The 22,700-nt window shown below is 41.6% G+C and overlaps 1 protein-coding gene across 4 annotated transcripts in view; it reads left to right on the forward strand.

Annotated features, from left to right (window-relative positions):
• smg1 (SMG1 nonsense mediated mRNA decay associated PI3K related kinase) overlaps window positions 1-22,700 on the forward strand; it is a 152,741-nt gene that overhangs the window by 64,968 nt on the left and 65,073 nt on the right. For all 4 annotated transcript variants that reach the window (XR_010977399.1, XM_068056197.1, XM_068056198.1 and 1 more), the window contains exons 25-34: window positions 2,111-2,312; window positions 10,057-10,166; window positions 10,866-11,013; window positions 11,807-11,966; window positions 13,670-13,790; window positions 14,306-14,554; window positions 15,205-15,492; window positions 15,582-15,726; window positions 16,693-16,831; window positions 17,117-17,338. Coding sequence is in view for 3 of the 4 variants with exons in the window: in XM_068056197.1 (XP_067912298.1) it covers window positions 2,111-2,312; window positions 10,057-10,166; window positions 10,866-11,013; window positions 11,807-11,966; window positions 13,670-13,790; window positions 14,306-14,554; window positions 15,205-15,492; window positions 15,582-15,726; window positions 16,693-16,831; window positions 17,117-17,338 (1,784 nt within the window). In the remaining variant the exon portion in view is untranslated. The remainder of the gene's footprint in view (window positions 1-2,110; window positions 2,313-10,056; window positions 10,167-10,865; window positions 11,014-11,806; window positions 11,967-13,669; window positions 13,791-14,305; window positions 14,555-15,204; window positions 15,493-15,581; window positions 15,727-16,692; window positions 16,832-17,116; window positions 17,339-22,700) is intronic.

Below are 22,700 nucleotides of genomic sequence, written 5' to 3' on the forward strand. Positions count from 1 at the left end.
AGAAGCCTGTTAGCAAGACCAGATAACTTTCTGTCATTCCCAGTATTCTTGATGCACTCATATTTTTGAACAGACTGTCAGTGCAATCCATTTTACCATGATACCACTTAGCCAGAAGGAAATGTTTCTCATTGAGACTTAATGTTTTGGAACTAAAAACCAACCATAAGCAAGTTATTTTTAAAAAAAAAAGTCCACTGCTGTCTAGTGAACCAGAACCTTCGGTGCATGGAGGAAAACTACAACTTAGAACATTGGAGCACCTACAAAATAGGGCATTATTCAGTTGGAAGCTTGTTCTGCTCCCACCCAGCTAGCCAGTTCTGCCCCTTTCATTCACCACAGTAATGTAAGCAGTTGTTACTTCCACTGTTATGTGTTAGTTAGTTCTTTTCCCAGAACTACAGAAGGCCAATACTCGATGGAAGACAGTTTTTTTTTCTAACTGCGGAAAAGGAAAGAAAAAGATGGCACCAGACACCTTAAAAGTGGAGGTTGTGCAGTTATGCTTTTTTTTCCATTAGATCAGAAGATCGGTTGGCATGCTGAAGGCTCTTTAACCAATTTAATCTTCTTTGAATGCCAACTGTTACGACCAGGTGAGAAAGAGGTCTAGGGTTCCCTTTTAACCTTAACCTGGTCTTACTGTATCAGGGTTTTAAAGTGTTTTTAGCTCCCCCTTGGTGAATCCTTGTTCACCACTTTCCAATTATGCAAAGAAACGAGCACAAACAGGCTTTCTTAGTTTTAAAGAAGGTGAAATTTATTAAACTTAAACTCTAATTCGGTTAATGCCTACGGATACATGATGCACCCACGCTAGCATGCATACACAATGCACACATGCAGATAGAGACAGAAAAGAGCAGAAGAAAAAATAGTGGAAAAATTTGAGGCAGTCTCTGAGGAGGGTTTTTTGTTACAACGCTTTGAGCTCGCTGTAGAGTCCTTGATTGAAGATATGGTCTTGCTTTTCATTGGGGTCCAGTATTCTTACACCTTGATCACTATAAGAGACCTTTCTGTCTCTTGGGGTTCACCTGTCTTAAGTGGGTTTTAGAGTTCTGTGAGAAAGAGATGGGAAGAGAGGAGAGGAGATCTGCTTCAGTCTCAGAGCATTCAGCTTTCTGCCAGTTCAAGCACTGTCTTTCTAATTTAAAACTCCCCAAGTTGGCCAGCAGGGTAATCACGTGACTGGTATAACCACTTCTGGCTTTGTCTGTGGGGTGGGTTAGGGAATGGTCCTTTATCTACAAATACTGTCAATATGCAAAAATGTCTTTCCAGCTATGGGCTTGGCAACCCCTTGTATCAGGCCTTCTCCTCTTCCCAGCAATAGTTAGAAATTTTATGTCCATGTGGTGAAATTAATATGCCTCATTCTTGGCAGGTGGGGACCTGCATGACACAACCCATAACATCGTCCATTTGTTCCTTAAATAAGTAAAATATCCAGACCTCAGTTAATCTTCCCGACATCCCATTTGCTGTTGGGCATCTAATGTCCAAAACTATACTTTCTGGTATTTTTTTTTTTTTGCCATTTTATGGTGTTTGAAAAGTGGTGCTATATATCTAAAGTCCTACTGAGCTATCTTTCTGCTCCCACCCCCCCACTCCCAATACCTCTGAAGATTGAAGAGCCCTGGCTCAACTTCTCCATAGTTCATTTGTTTAACTTCAGGGCCCGGCTTTGTTGCTTTCCTCTGCCCTGCCTTTATGACCTTAGCTACCTTATGTTGCATGGAGCATGACTGTATACAGTAGTTTAGGGCTGGCCTCACCTAGAGCACTGTACAGCTTCAGCATGACATCATATGCTCAACTGAAAGTGGCAATAGAACATTATTAAATTTTGTTTAATATCATCTCGTACTGTTTGAACACGAGTGTTGAGTCAAATAAGCCCCTTTGATTTCTTTCTCCCTTGACAAGTTCAATTTGATCTGTGGATGTGGGAGCTTAGTTCTGCACTGTGTTCCTGTTGGTATATACAGGTTGCTTTAGACTAAAATAGATGCACAAGGTGAGTCATCTTACATTACTGTCTTTGTGCAAAGTTGCAGTCAATTTTTTTAAAATCAGTAACAGAGATTTTTGTTTTGTACAGCTGAAGGCAAGAAGACTGTTCTTACTAAGCAAAGTGATACTTCTCCTGAAGTTGTGAATTATTTGGCAAATAAAGCTTGTGAATGTTACATTTCATTATCTGACTGGGCAGCTGTGGAAGAATGGCAAAATGGTATCTTGGCTTTGAAGAAAAGTACAAATGGATCATCCATCCACCTGAAGGCTGATTTTAACTACATCAGGTTAGAAACTTTATGCAGTAATTTGTATTTTGCATAAAATACAAGATGTATTGTTCTGGCAAGATATTGGTCATGCTTAGTTAAGACATTTGGAAAGGAATTTTTTTCTGTTCCAAGTACTTCCCCAATGTATATATGAAAGTCAAAAAATATATTGATTTAAAAGAAAAACTTAATTTGTTGCCTGGTCGACATCTGCCATTTTCAACTGTCTGTCTTGTCTCTCCTTCTTTGAGAGCCACTCTCAGCATCACCTAATGGAAAGAGCTGCCAGCATCCCGTAACAACTCCATCCACGTCTATCATTGTTTGAACTTTTTTAATGTATATTAATTCTTGGGATGTGGGTGTAGGATAGCATTTATTGTCCTTCTCCAGATAAGAACATAAGAAATAGGAGCAGGAGTAGACCATACGGCCTGTCGAGCCTGCTCCGCCATTCATTATGATCACGGCTGATCTTTGGCCTCAACTTCACTTTTTCCTGCTCATCCCCATATCCCTTGATTACCTGAGAGACTGAAAAATCTGTCTATCTCAGCTTTAACTATATTCAACAGTGGAGCATCCACAACCCTCTGGGATGGAGTATTCCAAAGATTCACAATCCGTTGAATGAAGAAATTTCTCCATTATCTCAGTCCTTAATAATCGGCCCCTTATCCTGAGACTGTGCCACTGTGTTGCAGATTCCCCAGTCGGGAATAACCGCAGTATCTAGCCTGTCAAGCCCCTTCAGAATCTTGTATGCTTCAATGAGATCACCTCTCATTCTTCTAAACTCCAGAGAATATAGACCCAATTTACTCAGAATTATCCTATGATGAGAGGCTATCTTCCTAGGAACCAATCTAGTGAACATTTGCTGTACTGCCGCCAAAACAAGTATATCCTTCCGTAGATATGAAGATCAAAACTCTGCACAGTACTCCAGGTGTAGTCTCACCAAAGCCCTGTACAATTGTTGCAAGATCTCTTTATTCTTGTACTCCAATTCCCTTGCAATGAAGGCCAACATGCAATTTGCCTTTCTAATTGATTGCTGCATCTGTATGCTAACTTTCAGTGTCCCTCTGAACACCAACATTTACAAGTTTCACCCCCTTTTAAATATTCTGCTTTTCTACTCTTGCTATCAAAGTGAAGAACCTCACACTTCCCCACATTATACTCTATCTGCCACCTTGTTGCCCACTCAATTAACTTGTCTCTATCTCTTTGCAGCCTCTTTGTGTCCTCCTCACAGCTTGCAATCCCACCTAGCTTTGTGTTGTCAGAAAACTTAGATATATTACTCTAGGTCTCTTTGTCTAAGTCATGAATATAGATTGTAAATAGCTGAGGCCCCAGCACTGATCCTTGCGGCAGTCTAATAGTTGCAGCCTTCCAACTTGAAAATGCCCCATTTTTCCCTAATCTCTGCTTCCTGTCAGTTAACCAATCTTTTATCCATGCTAATATATTGCCCCCAACTCCATGTGCCCTTATCTTGCATGGTAGCCTTTTGTCTGGTACCTTATTGAATGGCTTTTGGAAATCCAAGTATACTACATCTACTGGTTCCCCATTACCTACCCTACTAGTTACATCCTCAAAAAAACTCTTAATTTGTCAAACTATTTCCGTTTTGTAAAAACATGTTGACTTTGCCTGATTATACTATGATTTTCTAAGTGCATTGTTAAGACATCCTTAATAGATTCCAGCACTTTCCTGACAACTGATGTCAGGCTAACTGGCCTGTAGTTCCCTGTTTTCCTGTTGAGAAGGCAATGGTAGGCCACAAACTTGAACTGCTGCAACCTGTGTGATGAAGGCGTTTCCACAATGCTGCTGTTAGCAAGTTCCAGGATTTTAATCTAATGACAAATGTTCAAAAGGTGTAAGGACAAGCCCAGCAACTACAGGCAAGTCAGTTTAACCTCTGTTGCGAAAGCTTTTAGAAATGATAATTCGGGGCAAAAATCATAGTCATTTGGACAAATGTGAATTAATTAAGGAAAGCCACTATGGATTTGTTAGGGCAAATCACGTTTAAGTAACTCGCTTGAGTTTTTTGATGCGGATTGGTGTGGTGTACATGGACTTCCAAAAGGCACTTGATAAAGTGCCGCATAACAGGCTTGCAGCAAGGTTAGAGCCCAGGATTAAACAGGACAGTAGCAGCATGGATGTGAAATTGGCTGAGTGACAGGAAATAGTTTTTTGAACTGGAGGAAGGGGTTCTTCAGGAGTCGGTGTTGGGACCCCTGCTTTTCTTGATATGTATTAATGACCTAGACTTGGGTGTACATGGCACAATCTCAAAGTTTGTGGATGACGCAAACTTGGAAGTATTGCAAACTGTGAGGAGGACAGTGATAAACTTCAAGAGGGCATAGACAGGCTGGTGGAATGGGCAAACAAGTGGCACATGAAATTTAATGCAGGAAAATGTGAAATGATTCATCTTGGTAGGAAGAATGAGAGGCAATATAAATTAAAGGATGCAATTATGAAGGAGGAGCAGAGGGACCTGGGGTATATGTGCACAAATTAATGAAGGTTGTAGAGCCATTTGAGAAAGTGGTTAATAAAGCATATGGGATCCTGGGCTTCATAAATAGGGGTATTGAGTACAAAAACAAGGAAGTTATGATAAACCTATATAAAACACAGGTTTGGTCTCAACTGGAGTATTGTGTCTGATTCTGGGCAGCACACTTTCGGAAGGATGTTATGGCATTAGAGAGGGTGCAGCAAAGATTCATGAAAATGGTTCCACAGATGCAAAACTTCAGTTATGTGGATAGGTTGGAGAAATCGAGTCTGTTTTCCTTGGAGAAGAGAAGATTAAGAGGAGATTTCATAGACTTGTTCAAAATCATGAAGGGTCTAGACGGAGTAGATGGGGAGAAACTGTTCCCATTGGGGGCTGAAGGATCCAGAGCCAGAGGACACCGATTTAAGATGATTGGCTAAAGAAGCAGCAGTGCCCTGAGGGAAATCTTTTTTTACGCAGCAAGTGTTTAAGATCTGGAATGCACTGCCTCAGAGTATGGTGGAGGCAGTTTCAATTGTGGCCTTCAAAAGAACTGCATAATTATCTGAAGGGAAAAAATTTGCAGGGCTATGGGTAAATGGCAGGAGTGGGACTAGGTGAGTTCTTGGAGAGAGCTGGCATGGGCATGATGGGCCAAATGACCGCCTTCTGTGCTGTAACCATTCTATGATTCTTTGAAATAGTGGGATGATGCCTTGGAGAGGAACTTGTTCCCATGCACTTGCTGCCCTTGACTTTTTTAGGTGTTGAAAGTCATGGGTTTGGAAGCGTGCTACCGAAGAAACTGGTGAGTTGCTGCAGTGCATTCCTGTAGTAGCCAGTGATGCAGGGGACTGGTGGATGACGTGCAGACCAGGTGGACTGCTTCCCTGGATAATGTGCTTCTTGAGGGTTGCAGACAGGATACATGGCCTCTGACCTTCTGTAATAGCGTGGCATTTATGTGGCTGTTTCAGGTCAATGCTGATGACGCTACCTCCCCAGAGGTATTGATGGTATGGTCTGGTAATACCATTGAATGTTGATGGAAGGTGGTTAAGATCTCTTGTTGGAATGGTCATTGCCAGGCATGCGTGGTGTGAATGTTACTTGCGATTTTTTTTTTTTTTTGCTAGAGATACAGCACTGAAACGGGCCCTTCGGCCCACCGAGTCTGTGCCGACCAACAACCACCCATTTATACTAATCCTACATTAATCCCATATTCCCTACCACATCCCCACCATTCTCCTACCACCTACCTACACTAGGGGCAATTTACAATGGCCAATTTACCTATCAACCTGCGTCTTTGGCTGTGGGTGGAAACCGGAGCACCCGGCAGAAACCCACGCGGTCACAGGGATAACTTGCAAATTCCGCACAGGCAGTACCCAGAACCGAACCTGGGTCGCTGGAGCTGTGAGGCTGCGGTGCTAACCACTACGCCACCCCAAGATTTATCAGCCCAAGTCTGGATGCTGTCTTGGTTTTGCTGCCTGTGAGCATGGGCGACCAGTTCGTCGTATGTTTGTCTGAGTCAGAAGGTTCTGGGCTGAAGTCCACTCCAGGACTTGAGCACAGAAATCTTGGCTAACACCCCAGTGCAGTCCTGAGGGAGTGCTGCATTGTAGGAGGTGCCGTCTTTTGGATCAGTCATTGAGGCCCCATCTGTCCCCTCAGTGGGGCTGTAAAAGATCCCATGGAACTATTTCGAAGACGAGTAGGGGAGTTATCCCTGGTGTCCTGGAAAATTTTTAACCCTCAATCAACATCACCAAAACAGATTATCAGGTTGCTGTTTTTGGGACCTTGCTGTGTGCAAATTGACCATCACGTTTCTTACATTACAGCAGTGATAACACTTCAAAAGTTCTTCGTTGGCTTTAAAGTGCTTTGAGGTGTCCAGTGGTCATGAAAGACACTACATAAGTGCAAGCCTTTTTTAATTGGAGGAATTGTGAATGGAGCTGAATGCTGTGCATTCATCAATGAAACCGCCCCACCTCTGACTTTATGAAGGGAAGATTGTTGGACTTGTAATGTTTTGGACCTTTTTTATTTATTTATTTAGGGATGTGTGTGCCATTTATTGCCCATTCCTTATTGCCTGTTAGAAGGTGATGGCGAACTGCCGCCTTGTACCACTGCAGTCTGTGTGGTGCAGGTAACCCCACAGTGCTGTTAGGTGGAGTTTTCCAGGTGATTGACCCAGTGGTGATGAAGGAACAGTGATTTATTTCCAAGTCAGGATGGTGGGTGACTTGGAGGAAGCAATGTTCCCATGTCCTTCTAGGTGATAAAGGTTCTGGATTTGGGAGGTGCTGTCTAAGAAGCCTTGAGTTGTTGCAGTAATCTTTGAACTTCTGCAGCCAGTGTCCTGGGGCTCAGATGATGGGCCTCAAGCGATCATCTTCCTATGTTCCAAGTATGACTGCAGCCATGGCAGCCTTTGACCAAATCTGTGGAATTCAGCTCTTTTCTCCATCTTTGGACCAAGGCTATAATGAGGTCTGGAGCTGAGTGGCCCTGGCAGAACCCAAACTGAGCACTGATAAGCAGGTTATTGGTAAATGCCACTTGATAGCGCTGTTGATGACTCCTTCCATTGTTTTTCTGATCATTCGGAATAGATTTATAAATATTTGTCCTCTTTTGTTGTGGACTTAATTTTGCATATTGGTGGGTAAATGCCAGAATTGTAGCTGTACTGGAAAGATTTAGCTAGGGATGTGGTTAGTTCCAGAGCACAGCCCTTTAGATCGATGGGATGTTAGTGGGGCCCATAGCCTTTGCTGTGTCTGCTATACTCAGCCATTTCTTAATGTTATGTGGCGTGAATTGAATTGGCTGCAGACTGGTATATGTGATGGTGGGTCTTCTGAAGCTATCTCAACCTTGATCGAAAAGTACCAAATGCTGGGTGCTGCTGCGTATGTAGTTGATGGATTTCCTGTTTGGCTTCCAGACAAAAGTGAAGTCTAAATCGCATTAAAATAGATGTGCAGTGATACCAAGGTTGCTGCTCCCTGTTGACTTCATTGGGGCAGATCTGGAGGAGGAGAGAATCAGTGACTTAACTCTAATCAGCCAATTTGAAAGATATTTTGTAGCACATTTTTAAAGGTAAACATTGAAGGAATACTTGGAACAGAAAATATTTCGCTCAGCATTCCTTCCATTTTAATGGTGACCAAAAGTTATTATTTCTTATTTCCTTACTCTGAAAGGAAAAACAAATTGTTCATAAGTATGCTGTGGCGATTAAAGTGTGTGTGCAAGGTGCATGAGAGGGGCGGTTTAAATATTAAAACATGTTTCTGAGTCAGCTTTTCCTGTATTCACGCCTTCAATAAACAGTACTTGGGTAAATGTGCCTATTGTCAGAAGGTGAGGTCTGGTTTGCCTATATTAAATGCTCACTTGCAAATGGAAATTGAGAGAACCTGAAGAACAGTTAGTTGGGTGAGACAGTAGTGGCTATTGAACCATACCCCAATATGAAACACCGCCTTTGAGAAGAACTGTTGAGGGAGATGTTTGGAGGTAAGAGAATAATTAGGAACATAGAAGTAGGCCTTTTATCTGCTTGAGCCTTTTCCGCCATTCAATGAGGTCATGGATGATCTGTGACCTAACTCCACATACCTGTCTTTGCCCTTTTCCATTCATACATTTGGCAAGCAAAAATATATCAGTCTCAGATTTTAAACTAATAATTGATCTAGCATCAATTGTCATTTGCGGAAGAGTGTTCCAAACTTCTCCCACTCTGTAGAAGTGTTTCCTAATTTCACTCCTGAAAAGTCTGACTAATTTTTAGACTATGCCCCCAAGTTGTAGATTCCTCAATGAGTGGAAATAGTTGCACTCTATCTGTTCTGAAGAAGGGTCACGGACCTGAAACGTTAACTCTGCTTCTCTCTCCACAGATGCCGCCAGACCTGCTGAGTATTTCCAGCATTTCTTGTTTTTATTTCAGATTTCCAGCATCTGCAGTATTTTGCTTTTATTCTCTCTATCTATCCTATCTGCCCTTAACTCACCCCTTAACTTTCTAAATTCCTGGGAATACAAACTTAGTTTGTGTAATCACTCCTCTTAATTTAACCCTGGGAGTCCAGGTATCATTCTGGTAAATGTATGCTGCACTCCCTCCCAAGGCCAATATATCCTTCTGAAGCTGTGGTGCCCAAAACTGCTCTCGGTACTCTAGGTGTGGTCTAACCAAGATTTTGCATAGATGTAGCATAAACTTCTACCCTTTTGTATTCTATTCCTCTGGATATAAAGGCCAGCATTCCATTAGCCTTTTGGATTTTTTTTTGTCTCTGTTCACGACATTTTAATCTTTGTACCAGGACCTCCGCTGTTTCTAGCGTTCAGCCATTTTGATTCTACCCTTTAAGTCCAAAGTGGATGACCTTACATTTGCTTACATTGAAATCCATTTGCTGCAGTTTTGCTCATTGAATTAATCTATTAATGTTGCTTTGAATTTTATGCTGCTATACTGCTCACAATGCCACCTATTTTTGTCATCAGCAAACTTGGATATGTGACTTCTTATCCTATCAGCTAAGACGTTAATCAATGCAATGAATAGTTGAGGCCCCAACGCAAATCTTAGCGGGATATAACTAGTCAATTAGTCCCTGCCCGTTAGCCCTACTCTCCCTCTCCTGCCAGTCTTCCAATTTCCTAACCGTGATTTCTTCAAATCCATGATCTTCAACTTTAGCTAATATCTCTTTAGGGACTTTATTGAATGCCTTTGGAAGTCCATATAAATAACATCCATAGACATTCTCTTGTCCACTCCTTTTGTCACCTCTTCAAAAAAATTCAATCAGGTTCGTCAGGCATGACCTACCCTTTACAAATGCTTGCTGGCGCTCTCTGATCAGCTGAAAATTTTCATGGTGTTCAGTCACTTTTTCCACAATTATAAACACACTCTCTTGTAGTTTCTTGATTAGCATTAGGCTAATTGGTCTATAATTCCTTGATTTTCCCTTTCTGGCTTTTCTTAAACCTCTCAAATCAAGGTCTGCTCTATAGTTATGATTCACAAAGTTTATTAGTTTATACAAGCTTTTGAAGCAGTATGATTTGGGATTTCTCTGTCCAATTAATAGCTAGTAGGTGTTCATCTTAAGCTGAGGGTTGATCTACAAGTCCTGTATTTTGCAAGTATTGTTAAGACTTACGATTTTATTGCAGAGCTCTTGGTAGCTTTGAGTGCGGAGATTTCCCTGCATGTCAGGAACAGCTGGAACTGTTGCCTGGGGAGGACATTAACTTCATCAATGGAGCTGCTAAAGAAAAACTAGGTATGTAAGAATATAAACCCATATCTGCCACAAGGCAGGACAACTTTTTCCCATAGAAATTTTACTGATCAAATAGCAAGAGTATTCACATTTTATAACAAGAACAAGTAGAGGTCGTTCAGTTGATATGTCTCAACTCCATTTTTCCACCTTTTTTTGTCACTTCTTTTGATACCCTCACCTAACAACAAATCTACCAATTTGTTTGAAAATTGTTAATACTCAGCATCCAAAACTTATTGAATCCCTTTGTTTTTAAACACCTCGATTAGATCACCTCTCAATCTTCTGAACACCAGCAAATACCAACAAAGTTTATGCAACCTGTCCTCACAATGTAACCCTTTCAGCCTCAGTATCATTTCAGTAAATATGCACTGTGCCCCTTTCCAAGGCCAAAATAACCCTTTGCTGAGATCCACTGTCCAAAACTGGATACAGTCCTCCAGAACAAGTCTGACCAGGGTCTGTTCAATTGAAGCCTCACCTTTATGTGCAGTACAATATACTGAACTGGATAATCTTTAAAATAATTATACTTTAACAACACAGAGACTTCTAAACATTATTTTCAGAAAATGTGATTTTTTTTTCGGAAATTCTCCAAGTTAATAGTTGATTTTTGAATGTATTTATCTGCATTTCCAAATGAAGACATTTCTTGGGTTAAATATTTAAATATTGAAAATTTGTTTGTAGACATGAAAAAGCTCCTTCCAAGTATGATGAGTCCTGACCCAAGGGAGCTTCAAAAAGCCATTGAGGTTCAACTAATGAGGAGTGCTGTCTGTTTTTCTTCTACTATCGAACAAACAGAACAGGAAAAAAAACTTCAGAACAGCACAGAGTAAGTGAATCTGCTAGTTGTTCTATACATTTTACTTCTACTACGTTGCATTATGAATCAGTAAAAGTGTTCATGGCATTTTTAAAGGGATGGCTGTCAAGAGTGTTTGTAGTTTTTACTCCAATGCCCATCAGCTTTGGTTGTCCAGTGAAAATTAAATGTGCCACGTATCTAATAGCTGTTTTTAAATCTGTGGTCGAGTACCTCAGAAGAATAATTGGAGCCATCACATATCTTTATTTCTGAAGAACAACATCTTAATGACTTGGCAGCCTTTAACTGAAACTTTTATTACATAATCACACAATTTGAGTCTGAGTATACTTTGGTGATTTTCCTGATGTATCAAGTAGCTGAAAGTAATTGAATAAGATATTTTTATGTTTTACCTGAGGAATTCTAATGGTAGAGTAAAAATGTCATATTTGTGACCTTTCACTAAAGTATTTTTATCAAACTCAATTATGGGTATGCATTTGTTTGTCGACAGAAAATTAAGTTGATAAATGTGTAATTACTGTGACTATTTAGCAAATCTCTCTCTACACTCCCACTATTCCCTGATCACTCGTGCTGTTCTCCATCCCCCATTGGGAACTGCAAAAGCAACAGTTTAATTCACTTTTGCTTGGTGCTTCTTGCAGAAAGCCGGGATGAATTAAAACCTGTAGAAAAAAAGTTTATTTTGTACCCGTTAAAGCCCAAAAGCTATTGGAAAATGTGCTTTCCAAAAGTAACTAACCTGTGTTTAAATATATTTGAATTGCTGTAAATACAAATTTTTGTGGTTTAGAAATACAGTTAGGTATCTGAAGCAGATGGCACGGATTGCTGTTGGACCCCTGAGACTATCTACTTTATCGATGTCGGGATCTCTGCCGATGCTGAGCACTCTACAGCTGTACTGTTCAACTGCACTTGAGAACACTGTGACGAACAAGCTGTCCACAGAGGTAAGTTTATTAAAGTTTCAGTGGATAGGCCTTGTTTGACTTTGTTTCTCCTAATCTCTTGGGATTACACGACATAATGCTAAATGCAATAAAAAGGCAGTTTAGAGATGTCCACTCTGCCATCTGTTTCAACGTGTAACTCAGACAAAATGTCATTAATTTATCTGTCACTCGCTAACTTAATTGGACTCCTTTAGATACATGGTTTTGTTAAAGGTAAATCATGTTTAACCAATTTATTGGAGTTCTTTGAGGGAGTTACATGTGCTGTGGATGAAGGGGCACCAGCGGATGTATTGTACTTAGATTTCCAGAAGGCATTTGATATGGTGCCGCATCAAAGGTTGTTGCAGAAAATGAAAGCTCATGGGGTAGGGGGTAACATATTGGCATGGATAGAAGATTAGCTAGCTAACAGGAAACCGTAGGCATAAATGGGTCATTTTCTGGTTGGCAAGATGTAACGAGTGGTGTGCCACAGGGATCTGTGCTGGGGCCTCAACTTTTTACAATTTATATAAATGACTTTGATGAAGGGACCGAAGATACGGTTGCTAAATTTGCTGATGACACAAAGATAGGTAGGAAAGTAACTTGTGAAGAGGACATGAGGCTACAAAGGATATAGATAGGTTAAGTGAGTGGGCAAAAAATCTGGCAGATCGGGTATAATGTTGGAAAATGCAAAGTTGTCCATTTTGGCAGGAAGAATAAAAAAGCATATTATCTAAATGGTGAGAGATTGCAGAGCTCACATGCAGAGGGATCTGAGTGTCCTAGTGCATGAACCGCACAAGGTTAGTCTGCAGATACAGCACGTAATTAGGAAAGCTAATAGAATGTTATCGTTTATCGCGAGGGGAATTGAATGCAAAAGTAGGGAGGTTATGCTTCAGCTATACAAGGCATTGGTGAGACCACATCTGAAATACCGTGTGCAGTATTGGTCTCCTTATTTAAGGAAGGATGTAAATGCATTGGAAGCAGTTCAAAGAAGGTTTACTAGACTGATACCTGGAATGGGCGGGCTAGGCTTGCATCTGCTGGAATTTAGAAGAATAAGAGGCGACTTGATTGAAACATAAGATCCTGAGGGGTCTTCACAGGGTGGATGTGGAAAGGATGTTCCCCTTGTGGGAGAATCTAGAACTAGGGATCACTGTTTAAAAGTAAGGGGTCGCCCGTTAAAGACAGAGATGAGGAGAAATTTTTTCTGAGGGTCGTGAGTCTTTGGAATTCTCTACCTAAAAAGGCGGTGGAAGCAGAGTGTTTGAATATGTTTAAGGCAGAGGTAAATAGATTCTTGATGAGCAAGGGGGTAAAAGGTTATTGGGGGTCGGTGGTAATGTGGAGAAATCAATTCAGCCATGAACTTATTGAATGGTGGAGCAGGCTCGAGGGGCCGAGTGGCCTACTCCTCCAAATTCGTTTGTTCATATGTTTCAGTTTTTGTCTAAGATGCTGACTATTGTGCAGTGCAAATTAAGATTGGGGCTCATTGATTAGCATGGAGAGAACTGGTAGTACCTTGCTTGGAGTTTCACTCCACTTTGCTCTGGTGTCAAGTTGGGGCCTAACTCTCTATTCAGTCCCCCTTCACTATAATTGCAGCATTGGTGCAAGATGTGAATGCATCTATAATTGGGAATTTATTTGCATTTTTCAAAGACTTGGAGTTATGAAATTTGTTTTTTTTTATGTAGGATTGTCTTCTGCCACTGTATAGTGAAGCTCTACAGTCGTGCAAACAACATGACGTCCGTCCATGGCTTCAGGCTTTAAGATACACAATGTACCAAGCTCGTATAGCTGAGAAATTGAAAGGTAAGGGTATGTATTTAATATGAGCAGAACAAGTGGCATCATTTTTAAAAAAAAACTTGATATTTGCCAGATGCCTTCATTCGTTGATTACTTTCTTAACTACCTTAGAACTGCACAGTAGAACTTCCATTATTTGCTGAAATGGAGGAGACCTTCCTCCCCTTTCTGTCTTCCTCCCCCACTGTGTAAGTATAATTTGGCAGATAATCGAGTCCCTACATTTTGCTTTTACTAGCTAAGTTAGGTGCGATGCAAATAAAAATACCTGAAATGAGATGTTGAAGTCTTGTGCTAGACCTTTTCTTGGAATATTCTGCTAGATAATTGGACAAGATGCCAGACAAAGAAGTTTCCAACAGTGTTTCAAATATTAAATCCGATGTATTTCTTTGGAATGTTTAAAAAAAAATGTTATGAGCAAATCATTTCATTAGTATTGATTGGCTGACATGGAAGGTCAATGTTCAGCATTACACTCAACAGCTAATCCATTGAAATGTTCATTTTTTGTCCAGGTTCCAGCACTGCAGTTAATGGGCATCTCATGGAACTCGGGCTCACAGCAGTTAAATTTGCTCGCAAACAGGGGAATGTCCTTTTGGCCACCAGACTCCTTGAGCAGTGTAGCAAGACTTCATTGAGTGATGCTAACACAACGCAAGATTTTGTGCATTTGTTCAAACAAATGTCATTGCATGGCACTGTTAATGAAAAGTGGGGACCAGAACTTGATATTGAGAAATCAAAGCTGTTATACACTGCAGGTAACTAAAAGTATTTTCAAATTATATTTGTATTAAATCTTTAATGTTTTCTGTCTTCCCTATTATCATTTTTGTCCCTGCTTCACGTTTTAGAAAAGAGGCAGGGAGGTAATCTCTTTCAGACTCCATTCTTCTATGCAACAGCCCAAGAGAACTTTTTTCTTTTCTTTCCCCTTGAGGGTATGAAATATATTGTGCTTTTCTCACAGAACCATACACTTAATGCAGCCACAAGGTGAGCTGCTATCCGTGGCCTTTTGCAGGGGCTGCTTCAAACTGGCTGTTGAGCTGTAACAGTTATGGGATTAAACTTCTACCACTCTTCTTCCTCCACCCCCCCCACCCCACCTACACCACCCCAGTCAGTGGAGTGGTACCACATGCATTGGTACTTTCTGTGGCAAAGGACTTATGTTTTGTATCTGATGGGGTGGCAGTGGAAAGACTGCACCAGTAATCATGGGCAGCAACCAATACTATTGTGTCTGTGTTTTCTTTCTATATGAATAACATTTGCATTAATTCATTATTTAGCACTGTTCTTTTGACTTCTATCCAATAAACTGTTTTGAAAGTATGTTATACCATTATTGATCTAATGTAACTGTGCTGAGAATTTTATTACAAGTATGTGAATTGTTTGATTATAGGTCATTCTACTTGTGCCATGGAAATGCTGAGTTCTTGTGCCATAGCATATTGCAAATCTGCCAAAGCAGAATCTGCAGTTGCCAAGTCGATACTCACATTGACCAAATGGATTCAGGCAGAATGGAAAGAAATGTCTATCCAGCTAAAGCAAGTTTTCAGAGCTCAGCAGCAAAAATCTATCACTGGCCTGCCAACGTTGGCAAAAAACATACATACTTTGGCTGAACTGACCCCTCCTAGTTTAATGGAAGAAGTGGCTTGCCCCAAAATGGTGGTTGAATCAACAGGCAAGTGTACTGACCATTTCACTCCAATGAGCAAAAGATTTGTGTGCTTTTAACAGTATATTAAGAATAAATTCAAATTCTATTTTCAGTGAATATCGGAGTTGGAGAACCTGACTTTATTTTAGGACAGCTATATCACCTTTCAGCAGTTCAAGCACCTGAAATAGCCAAGTCTTGGGCAGCATTGGCCAGTTGGGCTTACAGATGGGGTAGGAAGGTGGTTGATAATGCTAGGTAAGTGTGTGGGTAATTTTGTTAAACTATTCGATCTCCATAGCTTTGCACACAGGGATTTGTCTGATGCAGTCACTAATTTGCTGGAGCATAGAGATACAATTCAGTCCCTATTTTAAATTTGTAAATTTTACATAATTTGTACTTAAATAGGAAAACTTATTAAATTGGGAGGCAGAGTTGATTGGAACATAGTCTTTCTGCAGTACAGGCTGAGGAGCTGGAAGATCCAAAATCGTCACTGCGGTGTAATTATACAAACCGTTTTGATTTTAGATGTATTGTGTCCAATTCTAGGCACCACACTTTAGGAAGAATAGGGAGGGTGCAGAGGAGATTTACAAGAACGGCACCAGGAATGTGGGACTTCAGTTATGTGGAGCGACTAGAAAAACTGGGGTTGTTATCCTTGAGAGAAAGTTAAGGGCCGATTTAATAGAGGTGTTTAAAATCATGAGCTTTGATAGAGTGAAAGGAGTAATTGTTTCCAGTGGCTAAAGTCAGTAACCGAAGGACACAGGTTTAAGTTAATTGGTTAAAAACAACAGGCAAGATTAATTTTTTTATGCGATGAGTTACAATCTGGAATGCATAACCTGAAAGGATGGTGGAAGCAGATACAATAATAACTTTCAAAAAATACTTGAAGGGGAAAAATTTGCAGGGCTAGGGGGAAAAGGACCAGGGAATGGGACTAATTGAATAACTCAAAAAGCCAGCACAGGCATGATGGGCCAAATGGCCTGTATGTAGCGTTCTGTGTTGTGTACATACAAGTTTGTAACCGGAAAAACTGATGCACTGAGACAAAAACGCAACGACTGGTAGTTAGTTTAATGGCCAGGAAATGTGTTCATATGCAATATTTTTTAGTATATTGATTGAATATTACTATTGGCCTATTTATAGTTTTTTAAAAAATGGTTCTTGAATGGATAATTATATTTGGGTCATACTTTGATACAGTCAGGGTGAAGGTGTTCCACTTCTGGTCAGAGAGAAGACAGAAGTTCAAAATCTACTTCCAGAAACCTTATCTGAAGAAGACAAAGAAGCTGTTTACGGAATTTTGGGGCAAGCTATGTGTCGGCCAACAGGAATTCAGGTAAACATTGGAAAAGGGTGTGCTTTTCTGTTGATCATTTTGTAGTTAAATTGCTTCAAATATTTTGTATCAAGGAATAATGAATCTAAGCTGTATAACTGACAACTGGACATAAACTGTCACAGGGAAAAGTATTTTAATTAAATTTGTATTTTCCAGATACTTGGTGCAAGATATTTAACTCTTTTCTTTCTTTTGGTATAAACTGAATCTATAGCTTGATTTAAGTCTAGCTTTGATTTTTTTTCTCCACCCCCCCCCTCCCCAAAAAAAATTTGCATTCAGGACGAAGACTTGGCCCTGCAGATAAACGATGATGAAGAAGATGACATGGTGGAGGTTATTTGGCGGCAGTTGATGACTAACTGTCCATGGCTTGCTGACCAGGATGAGAGTGTTGTAGAAGGACTAATTGAAGTGTGGAGAAAAGTTGTCGACAGGATATTCAACCTTTATAAACTTTCTTGCAAAGCGTACTTCACTTTCCTTAAACTGAATGCTGGTCAGGTTAGTAACCAAATTACTTATCTTGCTTACCCATTTCACACTTTTGAGAGCAGGAGAAATTAAATGGGACAACTACCAACCATTAAATAGTCATCTAGTTGATGTGATTTATTTTATTTGCATAGCCTACTCCAGTCAATTTGACAGTTTTCATCAGTCAGTATCCCATTACATTTGTTTCTTGTGACAATGAAATCTTCTGGAGTTTTTTGCCAGGACAATATCTTCCTTGATTTTGATATGAAGTCTCTGGTTTAAAAAAGATGCATCTACTCCAGGAAGAACTGGTCATAGCCGCAGTCTTCTGCTCGGAGTTCCAATAAAGGCCCATGAAGAGGCTGGAGCTCTGATTAGAAACATACTCTGAATTTTGGGTTGATGCTGAAAAATGTCGACAAGGATCCTTAATAATGCATTTGATGTGATCCCATTTTCTCAAGTATCCTTATGTATCCTCCATTAAAAATTTATGCTTGTGTTGGGTGCGTTTGTGACTGTTATGGAGTCTCTCTCTTTCTGGCACTGGACCCAAAGAATCTAAACAGTTCCTTGGGTGAGCACTTCTGCAGTCCAAAGGAAGTCTTTTGGCCTGTCGGCTGATCTGATCTGATGCTGTGCCTGGTTTGTTCTGTTAAGCACCTTCCTTGTAATGACATTTCTAATGCAGCTTGAAATTACTAGCCAGGAAACCTTTCCGTAAAGGGTAAATTTAAGACACTAGGACATCTACAGGAAAGTTTGTATCTTTCAGTCTGTGCATTTCTGGTGTACAGTATCTTGAGCTCTCAGCTAAGCTCTAAGTTCAAAGATGTCTGTCACCTTTAGCTGTAGCTTGACTGAGTAAAGTTTTCAATGCATCTTTCTTTTATGCGAACATATAAATTAGGAGCAGGAGTAGGCTACTCGGGCCCTCAAACCTGCTCCGCCATTTGATAACGTCATGACTGATCTAATTTGTGGCCTCAACTCTACTTTCCTGTCTACCCACTATACCTTGTTAATCAAGAATCTAACTCAGTCTTAAAAATATTCCTCTGGGGAGGAGAATTTCACAGCCTAATGACCCCCAGAGGAAAAAAATTCTCCTCATCTCAGTCTTAAATGGGAGATCCTTTATTTTTAAACTCTGCTCCCTGGTTCTAGTCTCCCTTACAAAGGAAAACATCATCTCTGCATCCATCCTGTCAAGTCCCCTCAAGATCTTGTGTTTCACCTCTCATTCTTCTAAACTCCAATGGATACAGGCCCAACCTGTCTGACCTTTCCTTATAAGCTAACCCCTTCATCCCAGGAATCAGTCGAGGGAACCTTCTCTGAACTGCTAATGCAGTTATATCTTTTCTTACCAAAACTCTATACTCCAGATGTGGTCTTAGCAATGCCCTGTACAACTATAGCAAAACTTCCTTACTTTTACAGCATCTCATTTACTGATTAGGCACACTGAGCCTGCCGGACTGAACATTGAGTTCAATAATTTCAGAGCATGACGGGCCCCTCATTTTACTTTAATTTTTAGTTTTTCTTTTTTACATTTTTTACAATTTTTTTTCATTTCATAGTTTGTTCAGTTTGCTTACCCACTGTTTTTTTTTCATGTTTGTACTTGCTGCTGTTCAATCTTCAGTCCGTTAACACCCTACCTGTACTAATGCTTTGTCTTTCAACACACCATTAACATATTGTTTGCCTTTGCTCCATGACCTTTTGGTCAGCTATGTGGCCTTATCCAATCTACACCTTCTCCTTCGTTATCTCTTGCCCCACCCCCGCCTCACTTGCTTATAATCTTTGACATTTCTAATATTTGCTAGTTCCGAAGAAGGATCACTGACCTGAAACGTTAACCCTGCTTCTCTTTCCACAGATGCTGCCATACATGCTGAGTGGTTCCAGCATTTCTTGTTTTTATTTCAGATTTCCAGCATCCGCAGTATTTTGCTTTTATTTTAGTGTTTAATTCACTGCCACTTCTTTTCCAGGAATGCCTACCTTGAAGTTTTGCTCTTCTCTCCGGGATTTTCGTTTGTCTTTTTTACCTTGTTCACCTTCATTGCTTTCTATTTCCCTCCTGGTGTTTGTAAAAGTGTCTACCAAAACTCGTTTTCACAGCCACATATCCTTCCTCAGTGACTGCCTCCGGCTCCAACTTATTCCACGTGGAGTCCAACTGCAGTTTCACCCATCATGTTTTGAATCCACCCAGGTTTACGGGTATCTCCGAGAAATACAACGTTCCTCGGACTGCTACTCTCGCCACATCCTGAGATCCACACTCAGTGCTATGCACCGCCACATGTACACATTGAACCTCTCTCTCCAGCAGCACCGCCTCACCTTATCTCAAAGCTGTTCTCTGCAGTTTCATTTCATCTTTCGTCCCATCCGATGCAGTAACAAAAAACTTTTTTTCTTCCTTTCAGATGTCAAGGAACGCAAGCTCCAGCAGCTGATGGGGACGAATGCTCCTCCAGATCCTCCTCCTGCTTCACTTCCCTCTGACCCTACCCCTTCTGATGCTGAACGTTCTGTACTCAGCAAAGGGCTCCGTTTTATCCCCTTACTGCCCCACCTCAATGAATTTCGCGCTCGGCATGACGTTGAGCTCTTCTTCCTTCGCCTCCGCCTCTGGGCTCACTTCTTTGACCAGGAGTCCTCCCCCCGATCAGCAGACCCATTCACCCGCCTCCAGCATTCTCCCTCTACCTGGACCCCTCCCCCTGGCCTCTTACCTGCTCTTGATCTCTTCATTGAAAACTGTCGGCGAGACATTGGTCATCTCAATTTCTCTGCCCCCCTCACTCACTCTAACCTGTCCCCCTCTGAACTTGAGGCACTCTGTTCTCTCAGGTCTAACCCCGACATGGTCATCAAACCTGCAGACAAGGGTGGTGCTGTTATTGTATGGCGTACCGACCTCTACCTTGCAGAAGCTTGACGCCAACTCAGACACTTCTTCCTACCTCCCTCTGGACCATGACCCCATCACCGAACATCAAGCCACTGTCCAAAGGACTGTCACTGACCTCATCACCTCTGGAGATCTTCCGTCTACAGCTTCCAACCTCGTAGTCCTGCAACCCCGGACAGCCCACTTCTACCTCCTTCTCAAAATCCACAAACAGGACTGTCCTGGCAGACGCATTGTGTCAGCTTGCTCCTGCCCCACTGAACTTATTTCTTCCTATCTTGACTCTATCTTTTCTCCGCTGGTCCAGTCTCTTCCCACCTATGTCCGTGACTCTTCTGACTCCCTATGTCATTTTGACAATTTCCAGGTTCCTGGTCCCAACCGCCGCCTCTTCACTATGGACGTCCAATCGCTCTACACCTCCATCCCCCACCAGGATGGTTTAAGGGCTCTCCGCTTCTTCCTTGAACAGAGGTCCAACCAGTCCCCATCCGTCACCACCCTCCTCCGCATGGCTGAACTTGTTTTCACATTGAACAACTTTTCCTTCAACTCCACTCACTTCCTTCAAGTAAAAGGTGTTGCTATGAGTACCCGCATGGGTCCTAGTTATGCCTGTCTTTTTGTGGGATATGTTGAGCATTCTTTGTTCCATTCGTATGCAGGCCCTCTCCCCCAACTCTTTTTCCGGTACATTGATGTCTGTATCAGTGCTGTTTCCTGCTCCTGCCCCGAGCTGGAAAACTTTTATCAAGTTTGCTTCCAATTTCCACCCTTCTCTCACCTTTGCATGGTCCATCTCTGATACTTCCCTTCCCTTCCTCGACTTCTCTGTCTCCATCTCTGAGGATAGGTTGTCTACTAATATCCATTATAGGCCCACCGACTCCCACAGCTACCTGGACTACACTTCTTCACACCCTACCTCCTGTAAGGACTCCATTCCATTCTCCCAGTTTCTTCGTCTGACGCATCTGCTCCGATGATGCTACCTTCCACGACTGTGCTTCTGATATGACCTCCTTTTTCCTCAACCGAGGATTCCCCCCACTGTTGTTGACAGGGCCCTCAACCGTGTCCGGCCCATTTCCCACACCTCTACCCTCACCCCTTCCCCTCCCTCCCAGAACCGTGATAGGGTTCCCCTTGTCCTCACTTTCCACCCCAACAGCCTCCATATCCAAAGGATCATCCTTCGCCATTTCCGCCACCTCCAGCGTGATGCCACTACCAAATGCACCTTCCCCTCTCTTCCCCTGTCAGCATTCCGAAGGGATCGTTCCCTCCGCGACACCCTGGTCAACTCCTCCATTACCCCCACCACCTCGTCCCCGTCCCATGGCACCATCCCCTGCAATCGCAGGAGGTGTAATACCTGCCCATTTACCTCCTCTCCTCACTATCCCAGGCCCCAAACACTCCTTTCAGGTGAAGCAGCGATTTACTTGTACTTCTTGCAGTGTCGTATACTGTATTCACTGCTCACAATGTGGTCTTCTCTACAGTGGGGAGACCAAACGCAGACTGGATGACCGCTTTGCGGAACACCTCCGCTCAGTCCGCAAGCAGGACCCTGAGCTTCCGGTTGCTTGTCATTTCAACACTCCCCCCTATTCTCATGCTCACATCTCTATCCTGGGCTTGCTGCAGTGTTCCAGTGAACATCAATGCAAGCTCAAGGAACAGCATCTCATTTACCGATTAAGCACACTGCAGCCCGCCGGACTGAACATTGAGTTCAATAATTTCAGAGCATGACGGGGCCCCCCATTTTACTTTAATGTTTAGTTATTTTTTCTTTTTTTCTTTACATTTTTTACAATTTTTTTTTGTTCATTTCATCTTAGTTTGTTCAGTTTGCTTACCCACTTTTTTTTTCATGTTTGTACTTGCTACTGTTCAGTCTTCAGTCCATTAACACCCTGTCTGTGCTAATGCTTTGTCTTTCAACACACCATTAACATATTGTTTGCCTTTGCTCCATGACCTTTTGGTCAGCTATGTGGCCTTATCCAATCTACACCTTCTCCTTTGTTATCTCTTGCCCCACCCCAGCCTCACTTGTTTATAATCTGTGACATTTCTAATATTTGCTAGTTCCGAAGAAGGGTCACTGACCTGAAACGTTAACTCTGCTTCTCTTTCCACAGATGCTGCCAGACCTGCTGAGTGGTTCCAGCATTTCTTGTTTTTATTTCAGATTTCCAGCATCCACTGTATTTTGCTTTTATTTCCTTACTTTTATATTCCATTCCCCTTGCAATAAACATCAGCATTCCATTTGCTTTCCTAATCACTTGCTGTACCTGCATGCTAACTTTTTGTGATTCATGTACCAGGATGCCCAGATCCATCTGAACCTTAGGGTTCTGCAATCTCTCTCTATTTAAATATACTGCTTTTCTATTCTTCCTGTCAAAGTGGACAAGTTCACATTTTCCCACATTATAC

This window comes from Heterodontus francisci, chromosome 24 (assembly GCF_036365525.1).
Source record: "Heterodontus francisci isolate sHetFra1 chromosome 24, sHetFra1.hap1, whole genome shotgun sequence".
NCBI classification, from domain to species: domain Eukaryota; kingdom Metazoa; phylum Chordata; class Chondrichthyes; order Heterodontiformes; family Heterodontidae; genus Heterodontus; species Heterodontus francisci.